General features: G+C 41.6%; 2 protein-coding genes across 5 annotated transcripts in view; one reads left to right on the top strand and one right to left on the bottom strand.

The window, feature by feature from the left end:
* Positions 1–548: 548 nt before the first annotated feature.
* LOC115774361 (synaptotagmin-14-like) lies at positions 549–10,206 on the top strand. Of its 3 annotated transcripts, none has more exons than XM_030721594.1 (8): positions 549–659; positions 2,069–3,046; positions 3,258–3,395; positions 3,905–4,164; positions 4,392–4,829; positions 5,266–5,446; positions 5,828–5,884; positions 8,119–10,206. In XM_030721594.1, the coding sequence occupies exons 2-8, from the start codon at positions 2,128–2,130 to the stop codon at positions 8,433–8,435; spliced, it is 2,310 nt and encodes a 769-aa protein (XP_030577454.1). In that variant the 5' UTR covers positions 549–659; positions 2,069–2,127; the 3' UTR covers positions 8,436–10,206. The 3 variants fall into 3 exon arrangements, with proteins under 3 accessions (XP_030577454.1, XP_030577456.1, XP_030577455.1); XM_030721596.1 differs by having other exon boundaries at positions 5,266–5,397; positions 8,119–8,235; XM_030721595.1 differs by lacking the exon at positions 5,828–5,884.
* Positions 10,207–12,966: 2,760 nt separating this feature from the next.
* The window catches only part of extl3 (exostosin-like glycosyltransferase 3), a 41,486-nt gene continuing 33,890 nt past the window's right edge, over positions 12,967–20,562 (bottom strand). The window contains exon 5 of one of the 2 annotated variants that reach the window (XM_030722003.1): positions 12,967–17,620. In XM_030722003.1, coding sequence (XP_030577863.1) covers positions 17,411–17,620 — 210 coding nt within the window. In that variant the 3' untranslated portion in view covers positions 12,967–17,410. The remainder of the gene's footprint in view (positions 17,621–20,562) is intronic. The other variant, XM_030722004.1, reaches the window with a different exon arrangement.

The following is a 20,562-nucleotide window of genomic DNA, read 5'->3' on the forward strand; positions in this document are numbered from 1 at the left end:
ACTATTACACTGTGCTGTTGCCTATTAAGCGATGGCCTAGTCTGTATTTTTTTTTTTCTTTTGCCTGGGTTTGCTGAGTCTATGTTTCAGTTAGATACAGTCCCTTTGAGGCTCTTATAAAAATAGCACAGGGCTGCATGGTTACATGAAGTATGGTTGGCCTACATACAGCGCTGTAGATTTGATCTGGTGTGCCTTTGAAGTGGAAATGTTAAAAAGAACAATATCCAACTCTACCCTGACAAGCCAAAATGTTAGGAGTTTTATTGTAATGTTAAGATGCTTATGACATGGGGTTGTTTACAGCTTTTCAAGAGTCCTGATCAAAAGAACATTTTTTTTAGCTGGTGTGTATTTTTATTATAGCCACAGGACTTTTTTTTTTTTTTTTTTTACATACCTTGGTTTGGTTTTACTTATGTTTATGCCTAACTTTTGGATTTCCCTTTTTCTGTTTGTTCTTGCTTTGCTTTTCCATCGTCTCTCCTCTTCCTCCCTCTTCTTCTCCTCAGTCTCTCCTGAGCTGCTGGGTGTCCTGTCTTCTATTGCAGCCTTCATGGCGTTGATGGCTCTGTTTTTTCTTTACCTCAACAACAAACTGTCAGTGGAGACTCCCAACAATCTGTCACATCTCAGTGACTATAAGAACAACCAGCCAGGTACACACTCACAGATTTATCACACTAGTAGGAATTTATGGAAGGTTATTGGCTTTTTTGTGTGGTTTTAAACCTCAGAAATATAGTACATCACTATAATGACATCTTAATGATCCAACTGAGCATTGTACGTGGGGCATTATGATATTAATGCGGTAGCTGTGCTTCATCTTAGTTCATATGCTGCTGCTTTTTTAGCAGTGCACCCAGATCACTGAGACAGCACTTCTCCAAAACAAAAGCATATATTATCTCAGCTTACCATGTTATTTGTTAATTTTAGAATAACTATGCATACACAATTTGCTCTTTAAGTGATTTAAGAGTGGGATATGATGCCATGATGTGTTTTGTGGCTGTGCCGGACTATAAAGGCTGTATATTATTCCAAGGCTGAGGGGCATGGTCATGTTTTCATGTCTCATTCATCGGTCTGCACAGCTGTTTTATTTTTAGAAAAAGCACCATGACTGCTGCTGATATTCCTGTGTTCACAGTACAATTCATACGACATGATTACTATTATAGGCTGTTTTCACACACAACAGCCCAGTTGCTTCTTTTATTGTCCCCGATAATCGAAGAAGTCTGATTCCAGCATCTCCATAGGGTAAAAATTTGATTTCTTGTGCCAAGCTTCTCTTGAGCGTCCTCTGTCTTTTATCCTTCTTTAAATTACTGAACCATGGCAAACATTGATCACTTAATTGTTTATTGGCTGGATGATCGAAGAGCGGGGAAGAAAAGAAGCATGATTAGCAGACTGGAAGAGTCTGAAATTGGATCCAGTGATGTGGTGCCCAATCTAGAATTGGTCCCATGCAGTTCAACCAAAAAAAAAAAAAAAAAAATAGCGCTGGTGCCAAAAAGCTTGACCAAAGCACTGACATTATTGGCAAGGGGAAGGGTTGCCACAGTTCACCCACCAATGATTCACAGGTGCAGCCTGCAAATTCGGTCTGTTATGACTATGGCATGTTAGGTTCTCAAACCAATCATAATGTTGGCTGTTCTCAAAAAGCACCAAGGCATAACTAGCTTCTGCACCAGCACTGGTACAGTGTCAGAGCAGAATATGTAAGAGTTAGCACAGGAGGGAAACAAGGAGGTTGAAATATGAAGAAAAAGAGCTAAATGTAGGCTGAAAATGTGTTTTCAAAGGTAATTATTACATATTTTATTACCATTGCTTTTCCACTTAGCCTAGTCTAAGTCTTGAACTACAAACCTTTTTTCAGTGGTGGTCTTAATTGTGTTTTTCTTTTAGTTGAGGAGTAGGCTTACTCCACATTCAGAAAACTGACTGATAATGTCTAAGCATCAGACCTGAAAACAAGTATATATGTACGTGTTAGCACTCACTGTGATGCTGCCAGCACGCCATGCTAACAAACACATGTCCATGTCAGTGCCTCTGATGAGCTAATCTAGTGGTCAGCGTGGTGACAGGAGGAGCCCCGGCTGAGAAATGGCCTTCTTCAAGAGCTTCCAGCAGAATCTCCCATCTGTCAACATTTCCTCCATTTTGGACTCAGTCACCAGTCGAGTGGACGACCTGGCCAACGCTGTCAGTGATGTCACCTATGCTGTCAGCGACCAGCTGACCGAGCAGGTCACTACAATCATCGACAAGGTGCAGGAGAAGGAAGATGGAGAAAACGGCAGCCAGGAATCTGGTCAGATTTCCACCCCACAAGAAGGCAAGGCCGGCAATAAAAGCATGTGGCAAATGCCCAGAGACTCAGAGGTGGGCAACGCAGGCTCAAAGAACAGCCAGACTAGTGATACAACTGATGCAGCGCACACTCAGAGCCAGCTGGAGTGGGAATGGAGAGATGGATGCTGGCGAGTTAAAAAGACAGAAGCTGAGTTAGCAGAGGAAGAGAGGAAAAAGAAAGAAGAGAAGGAGCTACAGGAAAGGAGAGAACAGAGGAGAAGAGAGAGGAGACAGAAGCAGCTGGAGAAAGAGGCCAAATCTCAGAGAAATGAAGAAGAATCCCAAGAGGGAAGGCAAGAGGAGAAGGTCGAAGCTTTAGAAAACACAGACAAGGAGGTAAGCGATAGCAGAGACCAGTCAGCTGTTCAGCAAAGAAGTGGTGACAGTGATAAAACTCCTCACTCACATGGTTGTGAAAGTGAAAGTGCGGTGTCAAAACAAGAAGAGGAAAAAGATAATGAGGAAGAAGAAGAGGTTGGCACTGAGCGAGAGGGAGATGATGAGGAAGAATCTGAGCTTTCTAGATCTTCTTCCACAGTGAAAAGGTCAGATAAGAAAAAGGGGAACGGTGCAAAGGAGGGTTTGAAGAAAACAGAAAAAGCATCAGATGTGGAGAAAAAGAAGGACAAAGGCAAGAAAAGCAAGAAGGGGAAAAAGAAAGGAAACCAAGGTTAGAGGGTGTGCTGCTCCTTCCACACTGTTCTTTGGATCTTCTCTTCCTATCGTGTTTTCAAGTTCTTGCACGTAAATTCAAATTTCGACCTGTTGTGTGCCAGTTTAACAGTTGCATCTTAAACTGCTTGAGTTTCTTAATTCTTCAACTGTTGCACACATTATAGTCTGTGGTTTACTAGAATTTGTGTCCATGTTGTCACATGCAGAGGGAGTTTTATCAGACAGTGAGGAGGACAGAGTTCAGGAGGACAAGGCCCAGCAGAACACAACCTCTGCATGGAGCGCCACACGCAAACAGTCCACTGAGCATGGAGGTTACAGCAGCGAGGCCTCCAGTGAACGGGGTGAGAGCAGACGTGCTGGAGGAGTGCCCTGACACATACATCACTGAAAAAGAAAATGCACAAAATCAGCTAGATACAATATGAAGAGAATCATAAAACACATCACATACAAGAATAATCAAGATTGCATAAATGACAGCAATGAATAAACCTTAACTCTGAACATTAAATGCATAACATGTTTCTGTTTAGTTATTTGTACTTGTAGTTTTTGTACCCGCACTTGTACTTTTTAATTATTTCATTAAAGCTGCTGCTGATAAATATTGTAATGACTAAAATAATCACAGGCTTTTTATTTAATGAATTTATTAGAACAAGAAATGCAGTTTTTCAAAAAAAAAAAAAAAAAGGGTTTAACAAGAATTTAAAATAACACAGGTTCACAAAGATAGAGGGGACACTTTGCTAGACTGCACGTTGCATACCTAGTGAGTTTCCATGCAGAGCACAGTATGGCTCTAGTACCACTCCTTCTGTGTCTCTCTTTGTCACTGTCATGAGAACAGCCAACTGCATCCAGAGGATAAAGAAAGATTCCTCGCTCAGTGAGCCTCAGCCTCCTCCATACCAAGATAGGGACTCAGGGGCCAGTGTGCCATCTCGAGCCCACTCGGAGCGAGGGGTCAGGAGGGCGCCGTCCCCACAGCGCTGCGACAGTCCCCACTGCTCCAGCGAGGCCAGCGGGGACCAGGACACAGAAAGTTACCTCAACAAAGCCTGTGATGAGGACATACCCAGTGACAGCACTGCTGTTCTGGGGCCAGAGGTGGGAGACTTAATATTTGTTCCCTTTTCTGTGTGTCCAAGCAGTTTGTTTTTGCTGCTCTGTAGTTTGATAGAATGATCAAAATTGGGAACAAATAATAACAATCCTCCTAGATCACTAACTCATCTACACTTACTGGAAGGGGTCAGTGATAAGGTGGCTAGAGATTTGACACACCCAGTGACATAAAAGTAAGACAAATTATTTTTGCTTTTTTGTGCATTCAGGATGGTTCCGGTCCTCCTCTCCCCACTGCCTATGAGCCAGAGCCCCTTGGCAAGTACGGCACCCTGGATGTCGCCTTTGAGTATGACTCCAGTGAGCAGTGGCTGGCCGTCACGGTCACCGCTGCAACCGACATTCCTGCCCTCAAGCAGACGGGCAATATTTCGTGGCAGGTCCACTTGGTCCTGCTGCCCACCAAGAAGCAACGAGCTAAGACTGGCGTGCAGAAGGGTCCGTGTCCCATCTTCACAGAAACATTCAAGTTTTCCAGGGTGGAGCAGGATGCCCTGGGGGACTACGCTGTTCGCTTCCGCCTGTACAGCATCAGGCGGATGAAAAAAGAGAAGGTCCTGGGAGAGAAGGTGTTCTACCTGACAAAGCTCAACCTACAGGGCAAAATCGCTCTACCTGTGACCCTGGAGCCTGGCTCTGAACTTACAGTGAGAACACTTTGTAAAATTACTTTACATATCCCACTTTGGATAGCTTAAGCACATCACCATATCAGATGTACCCCTACTTTAAATTATTTATTAATATCTTCAGTATTACTTCGTCTACAACTTCAAGTCCTTGGAGAAACAGGTCTTGTCGTCTCTTGATTTGTGCAGTTATTTTGAAGCAAGCACGGGCCACTAGGACATAAAACTGCATGTGTAGCATCACCAGTAAAAAAGCTTAAACATGTTTGGTAAATAAGGTTTAAAAGGCTTTTTAAACTTCTACCAACTTCTAAACTTCTGTCTTTGTCACACTATCAAATTACCCCTGCTAACTCCGAGGTTAATTAATTAATTGTTAGCTTATTATTGTTTTTGATTGATGATAACGTGGGAAATCAAACAAAGAAACAGTCTCTGGGTTTTGTCTTGCCAGGGTTGTGGCTCTGTGGTGAGCGTGTCTCGCAGTGCAGGAGCTCTGTCCTACCGCTCTACTGAGGACTCATCCACACCAGAGATCCTCCTGGGTCTCATCTACAACTCTGCCACAGGGCAGCTCTCAGCTGAGGTAATCAAGGGAAACCACTTCAAAACCACAGCATCCGATAAGCCCGTCAGTAAGTACAAATATTTAACTTTGTGCTTTTGTGCCAGCGTGGGTTGAGAGTGCTGAGTGACTTCTCCCTCTGTAACACCACTTCCCCAATGGGTGCTGATACGTCAGACTATTGTTTTGGCAGAGCAGATGGGCAGGACTTCCAGCAGCATGCAACAGAAGCAAATTTAGGATCATTACATTTGAATGTTTCCTGGCAGGAACACCAGCTTTTTAATAACCTAAGCTATTAAAGCCAAAATGCTGAAGGAACTGCTGCTTATCATGCTCCCCGTGCTTCCCATGAAAGCTGACCTTCTGCTGTATATCACAGTCTTTAAACTGCTTCCCCTCTTTCTTCTTTCCAACGTTGTATGTGTGCCGTGGTGTGTGTCTGCCACAGATGGTCTGTTTTGCTGTGTAAAACACTTCGTAGGGGGACAGCTTTATATCATGAGAGGTAAGACCAAAGTAAACTACGTGTAAGCTTTCTGTAATGATAAAGTTTGTAGATTTGATGGAGGTTCAAATTATGTGATGTACAGAACTGTGTAAGAGTACTGAACTGCCACTAATTTCCTAATATTTTCCTTCCAATTAGCCAGGCTTCATTGTAATTTTTTAAAGTGCTTTTGAGCAACAGTTCTCCAGGCTTTCTGAAGGTATTTCAACTTTTTTCTTTGGACAATGGCTGCTGTCTCACTCATTTTCAGTCAGTCCTTGTATCTGACCATTTTCAGAGGAATTGGTTTTGTTTGTTGAGGCATTTAACACTGATGAGTCATTCAAGCATAAACTAACTCAAGGGATGAATCGGTGTAGTGTCTACACATACACAACAAAGAACCAATTTTAAATAGTATTTTTAGGGCAGTCTGTTGCAAAAACACACAGTCCCCCCCATTTCTTTAGTTGAATATATGAAAAATGCCAAAGATAACACAGTTTGACAGACATAAAATTTAAAATTAAAATTTGAGGAAACTGGACAAGCATAGAAAAAAAAGAAGTGGCAGGCATAAAAACAAACTGTCTACAGGAGATGAATACTATTGGAAATCTGGTTTAAATTGGATGTACAGAGGAGGTCAGGAGAGAGGAACAACAGTGAGTGTCTGCAGCCATCTGTAAAACATTCCACTGCATCTCAGCCAGTGGTGCTGGGATCTGGTCAAAATTGATGGAATTAAGAATGCAGAAAAAGTACCATCAGATTTTGATCCACCATCCAACACCATCTGGAAAGCATGTAATTGGCACTGGCTTCATTTTTCGGCTTGACAATGATCCCAAACACACTGCCAATGCACTAAAAGCATAACTGGATAGAAAAATACACACTGGAACAGTCATGGATTGGCCTCCCCAGAGAACATTATTGAAGCAGTGTGGGGGTCATCTTGACAGAGAATGGAACAAAAGGCAGCCAACATCCAAAGAAGAGCTTTGAATATCCTTCGAGAAGCCTGGAGTGCTGTTCCTGAAGACTCCATAAAGAAATGGCAAGAAAGCTCCCTCAGAGAGTTCAGGCTGTGTTGAAAAATAAAGGTGGTCACACCAAATACTGAATTTCAAACTTGTTAGAATTGTACAAACTCCATTTTTGCTTTATATACTGTATTTCCATGTTAGCTTGCATGTTTCAATAAATTGCTGCACCTATTTCCATGTGAAATATAAAGAAATGAGGGGCAGCTCAAGACTTTATTAAAAACAATTAAAATTTAAAAGCCCCCCCCCAAAAATGGTTCATTCCAATTGCACAAATTCAGATAACGTTGATTTTATTTGCTCAGTTTGTGGCATACTTAGATTTGGTCCTCTGAGGTCACACTAGAGCTGGGAGCTCAGCTCGTTGTGCATTTATGTGGTGAATGAATAACCTGAAAAATGTATTTCCGATTGCGAAAACTCACATGAAAACTGCCTCAAGGGGGCACCTGTGCCCAAGCTGTTGCTAAGAAACTTTTGGTTATGTGATGGATTTCAGTTTTTTGCTAACATTTAATGTGGTTTCAGTTTGAGAGACATAATTATTTAGTAGTAACCCTGTTTTTTCAAAACATAAGCATAAGGGCACTTAAACACACCAAAGTGAGAGGGACAACTTTCCAACATTGGAATTGGTGAAATCAGAGGAGCATGTAAACATACTGATAGTATAGACTTGAAGGGGGAGTAGACTAGCTCAACAGATTTTGTTAAATTAGGTCAGACCTCAGCTCACTGTTTTCTCCAGTTGTTGCTCTAAGATAATCCAACTTTCCCCCGGCTCTAACTCTATATTTACTAAGCTGATAGACATCAGACTACTGGCAAGAACGCAGCTTTCCAGAAATGTCAGTCTTTTAATAGTTCCTCTTGAGACAGAGTTTTTAATTTTCTGGCTAACACTGACTTGCTTACTTGTTTTAAAGGTCATTTCTCTTTGGCATCATTTATATTTTATGTGCTCAATTTTTCAGAAACCTGCTGTTACCCAGATATGCAGTAGATTAATATAATTTATTTGCAGTTCTCAAAGAGTTTGACAGTTTGTCTTAAAAAATTCATCAGCAGCATGTCTTAGGAATGAGGCAGTTATAATGTTCTTGGTTTTGAGTCCTATTATTAAAGGACACTTTTAATGCTGTATGTACCTGTGTCCCACCACTTGATGGCACTGTCTCACTTCTCTCCCACGCTTCCTTTCAGACACATATGTGAAGCTGACCATGCTGGACTCTAAGGGGAAGGAGATGTCCAAGTGTAAGACGGCCGTTTGCCGCGGCCAGCCCAACCCCATCTACAAGGAGACGTTTGTGTTCCAGGTGGCGCTCTTCCAGTTGTCCGAGGTGTCACTGGTGGTTTCGGTGTTCTGCCGCCGGAGCAGCATGAGGCCCAGGGAGAGACTGGGCTGGGTCTCCCTGGGCCTCAACAGCACCAGCGAGGAGCAGCAGGCCCACTGGACAGAGATGAAGGAGGCGGAGGGACAGCAGGTCTGCCACTGGCACACCCTCACCGACACATAGGAGGACGATTTACCAAGACCGGACTTCCAGACAGAGCAGTCCCTCAACATTTTTGGAGAGCAGAAGGTTCCTTGTGGGATGTATGTTGTGTGTTGCATACAAGTGTAAGGGATGAGCATGGGTTCACAGTCTTAACTGCCAGACTGCATGAATGCCCTTTAATCTGCCACTTTTCTCTGAGACAGATAGGGTGACTCCTGTTTCAGTCTTTTTAGTAACAAGAAAAGGCAACAACATATTGAAAATAAATGACAATGTAATGACTGTTCACAGCAAAAAAAAAAAAAAACATGCATGTACAGTAACTGTTTACAAGACGATGCCGAGACACTTCCAGACATTTTACGCCTCTGAATCTTGGACCAAAGGGCTCGGTCCAGTACTAGCAGACTCCTTCCTTTTTTCCTTCTCTGGATTTCCGCTGCCACCAGCATACCAGACATTTCTCGATCAGTCGTATCCACCGACAAAAGAGAATGAATGAAGAAGACTGCTCCAAAGGGCCTACAACATGCTGCAGTTATACTTACAAGCTATGCTTTGTACAGTTGGTTTACATGCACACGACATTATGCAAGATCCATTCATTTGTTTTTACTTTTATGTTCTTGGATTATCTTTCCTCTTCTACCAGTTTCATGGCCTTTTCTGTGGGCTGTGTGTTAAACAAAGACAGATTTTTCTTTTTTATATCATGGTCTTGCATAACTCAATGCACTATGCATCTGACGCCACTTTAGACGAGAGGAATGCAATTCTTTCTTGTGCTTGCTGAGTCTCTTACAGAATTGGACACAGCTCTGCATGCCACCGGTATCAAAGAGCAGCTTCCTTTCCTGTGTAATACAGATTGAGCCTGTTTCACTATTCAGCCTTCTGACAACTCTGCCATGTTCATTCACGTAGAAACATGGTACTTCCCGCTGAGGAGGAATATGCAAAACCCTGCACAGGCCGAGTAAACCTGGCTGTTTCTGCCTCGATAGTGTTTGCTGTAACGTGAGTTAGAGTGGCAAAACAAATTATAAGAAAGAGATGATCATATTTTCTCATTTTCATTATTAAATAAAGGCTAAAATAAACAAAAAAAAATGTTCAGAGCTGAGAAATCTTATTATCCAGGCAAGGGATAAATCTGGAACAAGGCCAGTTTTAAACTCATCTGAAAGCTATGAGGCAGAAAAATCCCCCAGAAGAACACTGAAGACTGCACAGCCACACCCATGTTTCAGTGAATGAAGCCCTCTCCCCTCTTTCTGCTGGCTGAAGCCGAGGGGTGTTGGATTCATTTTTCTTCCAGAGATGTCAGATTTGAACCCTTCGTCTCATTTAGGGATGCTCCAACCGCACCTCGCCTCTTTAGTTCTTCTGCTTGGACAAATTCCTACAAAGTCAGGTTGTTGAAAGAGCTTTTTGCAGTGTTTAATAAGAAACAGATGTTCTAGCATTTAGATCTAGCATTCCTAGTATACAATAATTTTGTTCACCACACAAACAGGAATAACAGCTACTGGAATGATTTTTATTAAAAGTTTGGTTTGCACTTAGTTTTAAAGTGCAGGTTGTGTACAGCCAGCACTGACACCCATTGACGCAATATTGGGGAACAGGCCTATTCACATTCTTGGAGAGTTAGCATTAATGGCAAATGTGCAGTTGGAGCCAGCTTAATGTAGCCTAAAGACTGGAAATGAAAGGGAATGGAAATGGAGGAAAACAGCCAGGGTTGCCAGGTCTGTAGTTTTCCTGCTTAAATGAGCTGCTTTCGAAGTGTGGGATGAATTTTTCATGAGCTGGTTGGATAGCTCTATTTTGCATAAAAATTACATTACTAAAATAAAAAAAATGCATATTGTAAAAATATTGTTAAAATATTTACTTACGCATTTATCCTACCGTACTCACTCCAGATCAGCACACGATGCTGTAATGCTCTCTCCCTCCAAGCAACCTGCCTCCTGATCCCAACTCTGGCCACTGAGCTGATTTTATAGCACACGCAGCCGGAATCCCGGAGAACAGCTTTGACTGAAGACATGAAAATCTGCCGTAAATACAATTTTTGTGCAGCAGGTTATGACCAGGGTTGCTACATATGATAGTAACCAGTAACTCCATTTCAGATCTTTAAGGTTTCCCTGCCTCAGTTTTCACATTTTGTGTAACCCCCCCCCCTCAAATTAACTGTAAAAAAACATTAACTCATTTTTGATCTTGCACAAAGTGAAACAAACAATGGCTGCCTCCAGGTTTTATTTGTTGCTTTTCTGGGAAAAATCAAATATAAATACACACACTCACTGGACACTTTATTAGGTACACCTTATTAGACCCCTGTTGTGCCTTCAGCGCTGCCTTAATTCTTCATGGCATAGATTTAACAAGGTGCTGGAAAACATTCCTCAGAGATTTTGATCCATCAGAAGCTGGGTATACTGCGGCCATGCAGGAACGGACAGGGTCAGCAACAATGCTCAGGTAGGCTGTGGGATTTAATAATGCTCAGCTGGTACTAAAAGGCCTAAAGTGTGCCAAGAAATTATCCTCCCCAAACCATTACACCACCAGCAGCAGCCGGACTCAAGTCAGAAAGGATCCATGCTTTCATATCATTTCCACCAAATTCTGACCCTAACCATCCAAACGCTGCATCACAAATCGAGACTCATCAGACCAGGCAACATTTCCCCAATCTTCTGTTGTCCAATTTTGGTGAGCCTGTGTGAACTGAAGCCTCAGTTTCCTGTTCTTAGCTGACAGGAGTGGCATCCTGTGTGGTCTTCTGCTGCTGTAGCCCATCTGATTCAAGGTTCAACATCTGAATTCAGAGATGCTCTTCAGCATACCTTGGTTGTGACGAGTGGTTCTTTGAGCTACTGTTGCTTTCCTATCAGCTCAAAACAGTCTGGTCATTCTCCTCATCCAGCAGCAAAACATTTTCACCAGAGAACTACTACTGACATTTTCTTTTTCTCAGAAACCAACAACCACGCCATGTCCAAAGTCACTTAGATCACCTTTCTTCCCCATTCTGATTCTCAGTTTGAACTTCAGCAGGTCATCTTAATTCTTTATAGGACACTCATGAAAATTTCAACCTTAGAATGTTATTGGAGGACATAAGACTTAATTACTTTTGTGACATATTTCAAAGTGTTTCATTTTCACGTAGAAAGTCAAGGTCAGTGAAGTTACCATATTTGGTTCCTTGCCTGTAAGTGGTAAAAAAAAAAGAAAAGAAATTCCAATAAGTGTACCCCCCCACCCCCAAAAATAAAAACGCAAAAACTATACATTATATTGCCAGAAGTATTCACTCAGCAATTTCAGATTCAGATTTCAGGGGTTTCATTCACTTCTATGGCCACAGGTGCATAAAACCAAGCACCTAGGCATGCAGACTGGATGCCACAGTAGTGAAATTTCCTCGCCAGTAAATATTTCAGTTAACTGTTAGTGGTATTATAACAAAGTGGAAGTGATTGGGAATGCCAAGAAATAGTAGGTCATGTAAAATGACAGAGCAGGGACAGCAAATGAGGCGCACAGTGCGCAGAGGTCACCAATTTTCTGGAGAGTCAATCGCTACAGACCTCCAAACTTATTGTGGCCTTCAGATTAGCTCAGGAACAGTGCATAGAGAGCTTCATGGATGGGTTTCCATGGCTGAGCAGCTGCATCCAAGCCTTACATCACCAAGTGCAATGCAAAGCATCAGATGCAGTGGTGTAAAACACACCGCCAATGGACTGTAGAGCTGTGGAGACGTGTTCTTTGGAGTGACAAATCATGCTTCTCTGTCTGGCAACCTGATGGATGAGTCTGGGTTTGGTAGTTACCAGGAGAACAGTACTTGTCTGACTGCACTGTGCCAAGTGTAAAGTTTGGTGGAGGGGGGATTATGGTGTAGGGTTGTTTTTCAGGAGTTGTGCTCAGCCCCTTAGTTCCAGTGAAAGGAACTCTTAATGCTTCAGCATACCAAGATATTTTGCACAATTTCATGCTCACAACTTTGTGGGAACTGTTTGGGGATGGCTCCTTTCTGTTCCAACATGACTGCACACCAATGCACAAAGCAAAGACCCTAAAGACATGGATGAGTAAGTTTGGTGTGGAAGAACTTGACTGGATTGCACTGACCTCAACCTGATCGATCACCTTTAGGATGAATTAGAGCGAGGACTGTGAGCCAGGCCTTCTCATCCAAAACCAGTGTCTGACCTCACAAATGCACTTCTGGAAGAATGTTCAAAAATTCCCATAAACACACTCCTAACCTTATGGAAAGCCTTCCCAGATGAGTCAAAGTAGTTATAGTTGCAAAGGGTGGACTGACATCATATTAAACCCTATGGATTAAGAATGGGATGTCATTCACGTTCATACACTTGTAAAGGCAGAAAAGAGAATACTTTTGGCAATATATGGTGAAAGGAATATGTATTTTAGAACATTACAACAGAATTCTTACATCATACACATGATAACTTTGTACAACATTAGGCTTTTTTTCATGACCACATTCTTCTAGACCATGTTTCTTAACCTCACTGAGGCACAGGATGGGTGTCACTTGCTCGATAGAGGGTTAACCACTTCTACACGCCTAAATTCACTGAGTTGCTGCCATGGGATTGGATGATTACAGATTTGTGTTGAACTGGTATGCTTAATAAAATGGCCAGTGAGTATAATTCAATTAACTGAAGATCTAAAAAGGGCGTCTGAAGGCATGTTGTCAGTTTTAATACCTCAAGTTTAACCACTTTTAGCATTTACAGTGCAAAACTGGCATTTCGGGGAATGATGGAAGATATAAATTCACAGCTGATAAGCCTTTTTTTTTTTTTCCTGGGAAGTGGGATTTCCAGGTTGCCAATAAGTGCAGCATCTCTCCTTTGACAAAACTCTACTCGAGCAAATAATTACTTCCCAAAATGTCCCCATCCACTTTACTTTAATACCAAGTGTAGGAACAGATTTTTTTCAACAGAGACAGACACCTGAATGAAGAAAAGAGTCTTTTTTTAAACAATGTTGAGCATTTTTATTTCCATTCATCTGACCTTCAATGGTATGTTTGACGCTGTCATCAGTCAGGTACAGTGGTGCAGGTGGCTGAGGCCTCACCCACAGCTGTGGATCAGACCCAGGGGCACTTTTTTTTTCCTTCACAACTCTCTTCACCGAGCAGAGTGACTGTGGCCTTCCAGGCAAATTCACCCTGCTCAGAGCCACAGAAAACCAGCTGTGCCACAGAACCTCGAGGGTAGAAACTATAATGACAGAAGGAACACCAGCTCACCCAAACTGTGCCCTGAGGACTGATTTAGAGTCAACCAGGTAATTATGAGGCCTGTGGAGCGCCAATAAAAGTGTTCAGACTTGATGCGGGGGTTAGTAGCCAGACTGGTTTGTAAAGTTCAGTGCAGCAACACAAAGTGGAAATTTGGACTCTGCACAGCCATTTTAGCCCACACTAATTAGAAAACCTGGCTCTGTGTTTATCCCTCTTGGGTAAACAGGCCTGATCCAACATTTTTATGTTTCACTGGAGAGATTACAGAGCTGAAGAAGCAATATGGAGCACGTAGAGATTTGGATTCAAAGAAACTCCACTATTCTCCCCTCACTATCTGGTTGCGAGTCAACCTTTTTAAAACTGTCTCAGTCATCTCAGCTCCCAGTTAGTGGCACCAGCTAGTTTTCCTTGGCAATGACAAATTTGACAGATTGGGACTTATTGTTTTAATGAATATTAAACTACAATGTCTTGTCATTTTATTGCATGTTTCAGTATCAGTTACAAAAAAAAAAAAAAAAAAAAAGCTTTTTCAGTAATATACTCAATAAATATACAGGAACTGTGGCCTTATGAGTTTTTGTTTGATAAAAATCCTCACAGAACATAATCCGAATGACATTTATAAAAAATATTCTTCCTTTTGCTCATATTACAGGATTTAAGTGTGACAAGGTCAAATAAAGCACTCATACATGACGGATTGGACTCCAGTGGACTGACTTCTGGTAAAGTACCATGCAGAGTGGAAGTGGGTGTACCAGACTGCATCCTTTCAGCAAGTATCTGCACTGTGTGCCTGCAAACTATGCTGGAAAGCAGCAAACAACGTACCTATTTGGCAAAGAAAACATTCATCAAGCAACAGTAGAAGATGAAGTGAAACTAATATGGCGACACTGTAAAATGACATTTCTGTCCGAGGTGGGAGCGTTCTCTATAGAAGGATAACATGAATACGGTGGAACATATCTAATACCTGTGTTGAAAATTCAGACCTGTTTAGATATTAAAGTGAATAGCTCTACAGTTTAGAGCACAGGCTTGCCTGCTGGTGGAGAGCAAGCTCATATTTGTTATGGCTCAGTCACACTGGAGTTAAAAAAAAAAATAAAAATACGATGGCAACCTGCTTGTGACTGAGGGGGAAAAAAAAACCAATCAGTCACTGGTTTCCTGGTAGCTACACTGAATTTTTTCGTATTCTGGGGATGATTCCAAGTAGCTGCAACAACCACCTGCTAGCCCACAGGTTGAGTGAGCAGCACCCTCAAACTCTGGAAAATCACTTTTAACTGTAAGGAGACTGCACAGGTTGCCTGAAAGGAAGCAACCAGTCTCCAGTCAATCACAGTCCGACTGCAGTCACTCTCAGATTGGCGAGTTTGTACATGACTGCAGTCCAAGTTATAAAAGCAGATGGACTGCCAACACATTACAATTGATCTGTATACGTCTGCACGGATGAGTGCAACTGGTTTGAGATGCATCTCTTTGCAATATGATACAACTCAACTGGTTGTATTCTGATTATATCGCCATATTAATGCACAGCTGCCAAGTGCCTTTGTCATTTTGCAGTTAAATTGGTGTCCTGCAGCAAGTATGTCACTATTTGTGCAGGAACTTCTGTTTCAAATCTATGAAGTTCTGGCTAGACTGGACTGTAAATAGTTACTGTGAATTTCTGTCTATGTGGATATGAACTGATTTGCAATTTTTGCCAATTTATCACAAACACATTGCATGTAAATTTCAACTTGACCCCCTTCAGTTGCAAACTAATAGCAGACTGGCAGCAGATCATGCATTTTATCACCATTTTGATGCACCACAGTTGCTTTGAACAATGTATAGTTGCAGACCTGGTCCCCGTTTTTGGAACATCAATTTGAAAGGCAATGAGATCACAAGTTCAATGCAGATGTCACAATAACTCTGTTCATGCTGTGGTCTCCAACCACAGTTTTCCCTAGTGTGAGTGAAAAAACTACAGCCAGCAGCTGGTTACTTTAACGCAAGACTGGAAACAGTTTAAAAGCAATAAAAGCCTCAAAAGCTTAAATTTTAACACTTTACATCTGCCTTGCTTAATAACCAAAGAGCGACAAATTATGCTTCAGGATACATCCGGTTCTGAGATACTGTTTGCTTGAAAGCTGATCATAGCCAATAAATATTTTTAACAAATCTCCCCATAAAATGATTCATAAAGGAATAATAGACAATAAAAGAAACGAAATCTTCATAAAATAAATGTCAGTATGATAGCGTCAGTTTATCTTTACTACAAAACTCATTACCATTCATCTTAGTTTGATTTGGGGTTCTTCCCTTGTCCTCCAAACTCCACCTACAGTGGCTCTATGCCCCAAGAGTGAGGCCTGCCCCACAGTTTGAGACCCACTGGGTTAATTTGTGTGCTTTACAGATTCTATTAGGCAGTATTTGCTGCTATTCAGCACAGACAGGCTAGTTTTCCAGTCATTATTTTTTTTTGCTACATTAAGTTCACCAGCTGCTGGCTTTGGTTGGATATTTAACAGCCTATTTTGAGAATGGTTCTTTTCCACTTCTTCACCAAAAACCAAGTAAGTGTTTTTAACCAAACTGTCAGACTAGACTTTTTAAAATTTTCTTATCATTCTGTACTTTACTGAAAACATTCTGCATCAATAATTCAACATTAAAGTCTATTTTTGCTGATTTTGGCAACTGTTGACTTTGTTGTACTTTATCTTGTAACCAGTCATTTGCCAATACAACATTTGAACTTCTGATTTTAAAAACATCATTGTGTATGTATGTGTATATTTAAAAAAAAGAAGCTGTTTTGAACACTTCCATAGGGTGAAGATCATGTAAGCATAACAAAATGACAAAACGGTGGCTGGTTTTCATGACAAATTGAGGCATTATGGTGACCGCTGAAGTGAATTCCCTCTTGAGCACTTGACAAGACTTAAACATGATTGGGCTGACCTTCAGTCGAGGTCCTGCCTGATCTCCTACAGGCAGAGGTTCTGGAAAAGATTCACTCCACATAAAGATTTACACTTAAACGACATTATTTAAAAAAAAAAAAAAAATTAAGATCAATAAAATATTTCTGACCTTCAGTGCTTCTCTCATACACATGTACAAGAAGTATAGGTTGTAACCATAAAACAAAAGCGTCGTGGCGGCCAAGTGCTGTTTGATCTCTCAGCTGAAACAGTCTGCTGGGTCGAACACAGCCTGGCATCTGTCAGTTACTCACCAACTCCATTATCAGGTGTTGCTAACCCCGGAGAGTTTCTGTACATTGTGTACACCCACCTTCTTTCATCAGCAGGCAGTTAAGAGGTGCAAATGACATCTGCAGCTAGTGGTTGATGACTGAGCATGATCAGAGAACACGAGGAAAAGAGGAGTGACATCCACTGAAAAAGGCTTCTTTTGTTGGCAGTGGTTCCTTTCAGCTTCCACCCTTCACATTTTCAGTAGTGTTGCTGATTAGACCACCAGCCAACAGCTTTTAACTTGTCTTTTGTCTGGGTTTACTTTCCATTTGCCCTGCAGTCCACCAATCCATCTTTATTACTGCTTGCAGTGGAAGGTGCTGTTCTCTAAGTATTTTCAATCCTTCGATTCACTCTGCTTTTGGCTCTTTGTTGTGACTCTCGGTCCGATGCTAAATGAATTTGAAGCACTTGGTCTTATCGTGGGGTAATCGAGTCTTAAACAGCACCGAGTCCACACGAAACTGCGTATAGAGCAGAGGCATGTAGCCGTAGACCTTGACAAAGAAGTTGATGCACTTGTGTCGCTCATGGAAATGCGAGTCATCGTGCGAAAGGGCCTGAGGGCAGCCGGGACAGCGGAAAGTCCAACGAGATGTTACCTGAAATAGACAGAAAGAGTAGTGCTTAAATTTACTTTGTAGGCATGTCTGAAATGTTATTTTATGTAATATGTGTGATTTTACAACACTGCTGTGGGAGGAAAAGAGTGCCGTTAATGGACAGCCTAATGTGTCAGAATTAAATACACCCTGAAGCTTTTTATAAACTGTATACTGCTCAAAAAAATTTTTAAAGGGCACTCAATCATTGCAGTATAACACAAAGTGTGTTAAACTTCAGGGAGATCAATCTGTCCAGTAGAAAGCATCTATTGTGAATCCATTTCACCTGCTTTGCTGCAAATGAAAGTGACAACAGGTGCACTGCAGAGGCAACAACAAGACTGATTTCTCTCTAATTTTGTATTTGTCCTTGTCACTGCTGTTAGCATGACAAGACATGAGACGATACCTGCAGCCTATTCAGATTGTACATGTAATCCAGCTCCTCTGGGATGGCATATCCATAGGAGATGCTGCAAGGTTTGCTGTGTCTCCCAGCACAGTCTCAAGAGTGTGGAGAAAACATGAGGAGATGGACAGGGTTGTAGAAGGGCATCAACCCATCAGTATCTGAACAGGAGGAGCACTGCCAGAGCCCTACAAAATGACCTCCAGTGGGTTACTCGCATATGTTTCTGACTTAAGTGTCAAAATCAGACTTCATGAGGTGTCCTTTAGTAGGGACGTGTGGTTACACCCCAGCACCATGCAGCTTGCATTCGCCAGAGGACACAAGAATTGGAAAGTCCACAATTCACACCCTGTTTGCTTTACAGATGAAAGCAGGTTCACAAATGTGACATTCATGAACAGGGTTCTAGCCAGCGGTGGATTGCCCAGTGCTGCACCGGGCTGAGAATTTCACCAGTTTGCTATTGGTACTGCTCGCTATTACCATAATCAGCAAGCAGGTGAGGCTATTAGACCTAGTAAGTGGTCATCTGATCCTCTGATACCGTCGGGCTGTGAATTTTTTCTGGCTAGATCCCTGATGAACGAGTTTGGAGGTTTCTGTGGCAAAAACTATGCTACATGCAACATCGGCCAGCATGATCAGTTTGGCAATGGGTCAGTGATGGAGTGTGGGGAGGCATAAACTCAGAGTGTGTAGGCACTTCCTGGATGATGAAGGCACTGATGTCACTGACTGGCCCTCACATTCCCCAGACCTGAATCTAGCTGAGATGTTACTGTAACTGACTGCTGAATAGCACTGCAGAAGATCCAATGGCTCACTGGGACATGTCCAAGTGTTGCAGGCATGTTGGGGCCATAAACATTATGATGCAGGAGCCACATTGTGATGCAGGCTGGATCAGCTAGTGATTTAATTTTTGATGTTGATTTCTGATGTGATTTTAAATCTAGCCCTCAAAGGATGATTTTTGGTTTCCACTGACAATTGTTACGCTATTTTGTTTTCAACTAATTACACAGTATATATCAGTAAAGATTTTCAACCTAATTATTTTCCTCATCAAGATGCGATTTAAGTGTTCCCTTTTTTAAAGTTGTGTAAACTGCAAACCATCTAAGTGAAGTGGCATAATTAAAAATCTAGCTTATAGATCCAAGGCCAAACAGCATAATAATCTGTGGCATGATGGGGAAAAGGTTTCCTCACTGTGTAGAAGCTGCTTCCAGAAGCCATCAGTTCACATTAAGCTCTGTCCTGCTCATGATATCAACACCAGCCAAAATTATGCAAGACAGCATCACATTCACCATATTGGTTGGTCCTCATTTTAATTTTTTCCCCCTACCTTTAACATAGCAAGCTTTATTTTTTACCTTATCATTAGAAAGTAAATGTTATTATTATAGTGATTGTGGAATTTGGAAATGTATTTTTGACACTGCATTTAATTCACCTTCACAATTTAATTCTGTCCACTGGGTACGAAACGTCCAGGGGAAAACGAAGGTTTGGTTGTGTAGCCAAAATAGGAAGGGGATAATGCTTTTGTTTTCCTGCAGTAACTTGTAGATTTTCTCAGGTAGCTGAAGTGACTGATGCTGGAAGAACTGGACTAACTTTTGGAAACACTACACAGCAAAAGAAAGAGTCCTGTTGTCGGAGGGAATACAGAAGGGAAAGAAATATAAAACCAAGATTTAAAAGTCAACTTGAGAATGAAGAAAAGTGGAATTATTTCTACTAGATAAGTAGGCAATAAACCTGCCTTCTTATTGGTGTTATTCAGCCAGAAAAGCGTCAGCTGAAAGGGGAGGGCTGTGGCTCAGGTGGTACAGTGCTTCTGCATGGGTTATTAACCATTACTATGTTGACTTTTTGACAGATATGTTTATCTTTAGTCTTGGTCTTTTAGCATTGTATTATTTCTAATGCCACCAATGGCAACCCTGTTTACATGATTTTACTTTTTCTTTTTTGTTTTAAAACAGATTAGCTGGAAACATTGCAAACAAACAGATGGTGCCATCCTTCCACTGAATCCAGTGAATCTGACAACAAACCAAAGCAAAATCTATCAGCTGTTTTTATTACTGCAGACTGCACACATGCCGTGCAGGAGAAAAGGGAGAAGGAACCTAAAAAACTACAAAAGATGTCAATATCTCACCAGTGGTACAGAAAAAAAAACAAAAAAAAACAAAAACAACAACTTTATTTCCTTCTTTATTTGTCTTATTTTAAGGAAAAATATATTCCCTCACCACTTATGGCTCCACATTCAAAGTTGCCCCAAATTCATTATTCACAAGGCTCATTCCTAGCAGCGAAATGCTGTCATGCAACACACTCCATCAAAGACGTCCTTAATTCCCCTGTGAAACGCCCCTGAATATTAACACCCCACTAAATCAAAAAGAACTTAAAGTGAGGGCTGCAATGAAATTCTGTTCTAACAGCTTCTCCAGCTTGATTGCTATAATTATTTGTCTAGCCATAAGCGTGCTCTCCGGTAATAAATGTC

This window comes from Archocentrus centrarchus, chromosome 24 (assembly GCF_007364275.1).
Source record: "Archocentrus centrarchus isolate MPI-CPG fArcCen1 chromosome 24, fArcCen1, whole genome shotgun sequence".
Taxonomy (NCBI): Eukaryota; Metazoa; Chordata; class Actinopteri; order Cichliformes; family Cichlidae; genus Archocentrus; species Archocentrus centrarchus.

Coding starts and splice junctions, on each gene's coding strand:
- LOC115774361 (XM_030721594.1), top strand. CDS start 2,128: ATGGCCTTCTTCAAGAGCTTCCAGCAGAATCTCCCATCTGTCAACATT. Junction 4,830..5,265: donor AGCCTGGCTCTGAACTTACA/GTGAGAACACTT, acceptor TTGTCTTGCCAG/GGTTGTGGCTCTGTGGTGAG. Junction 5,447..5,827: donor AGCATCCGATAAGCCCGTCA/GTAAGTACAAAT, acceptor TGTCTGCCACAG/ATGGTCTGTTTTGCTGTGTA.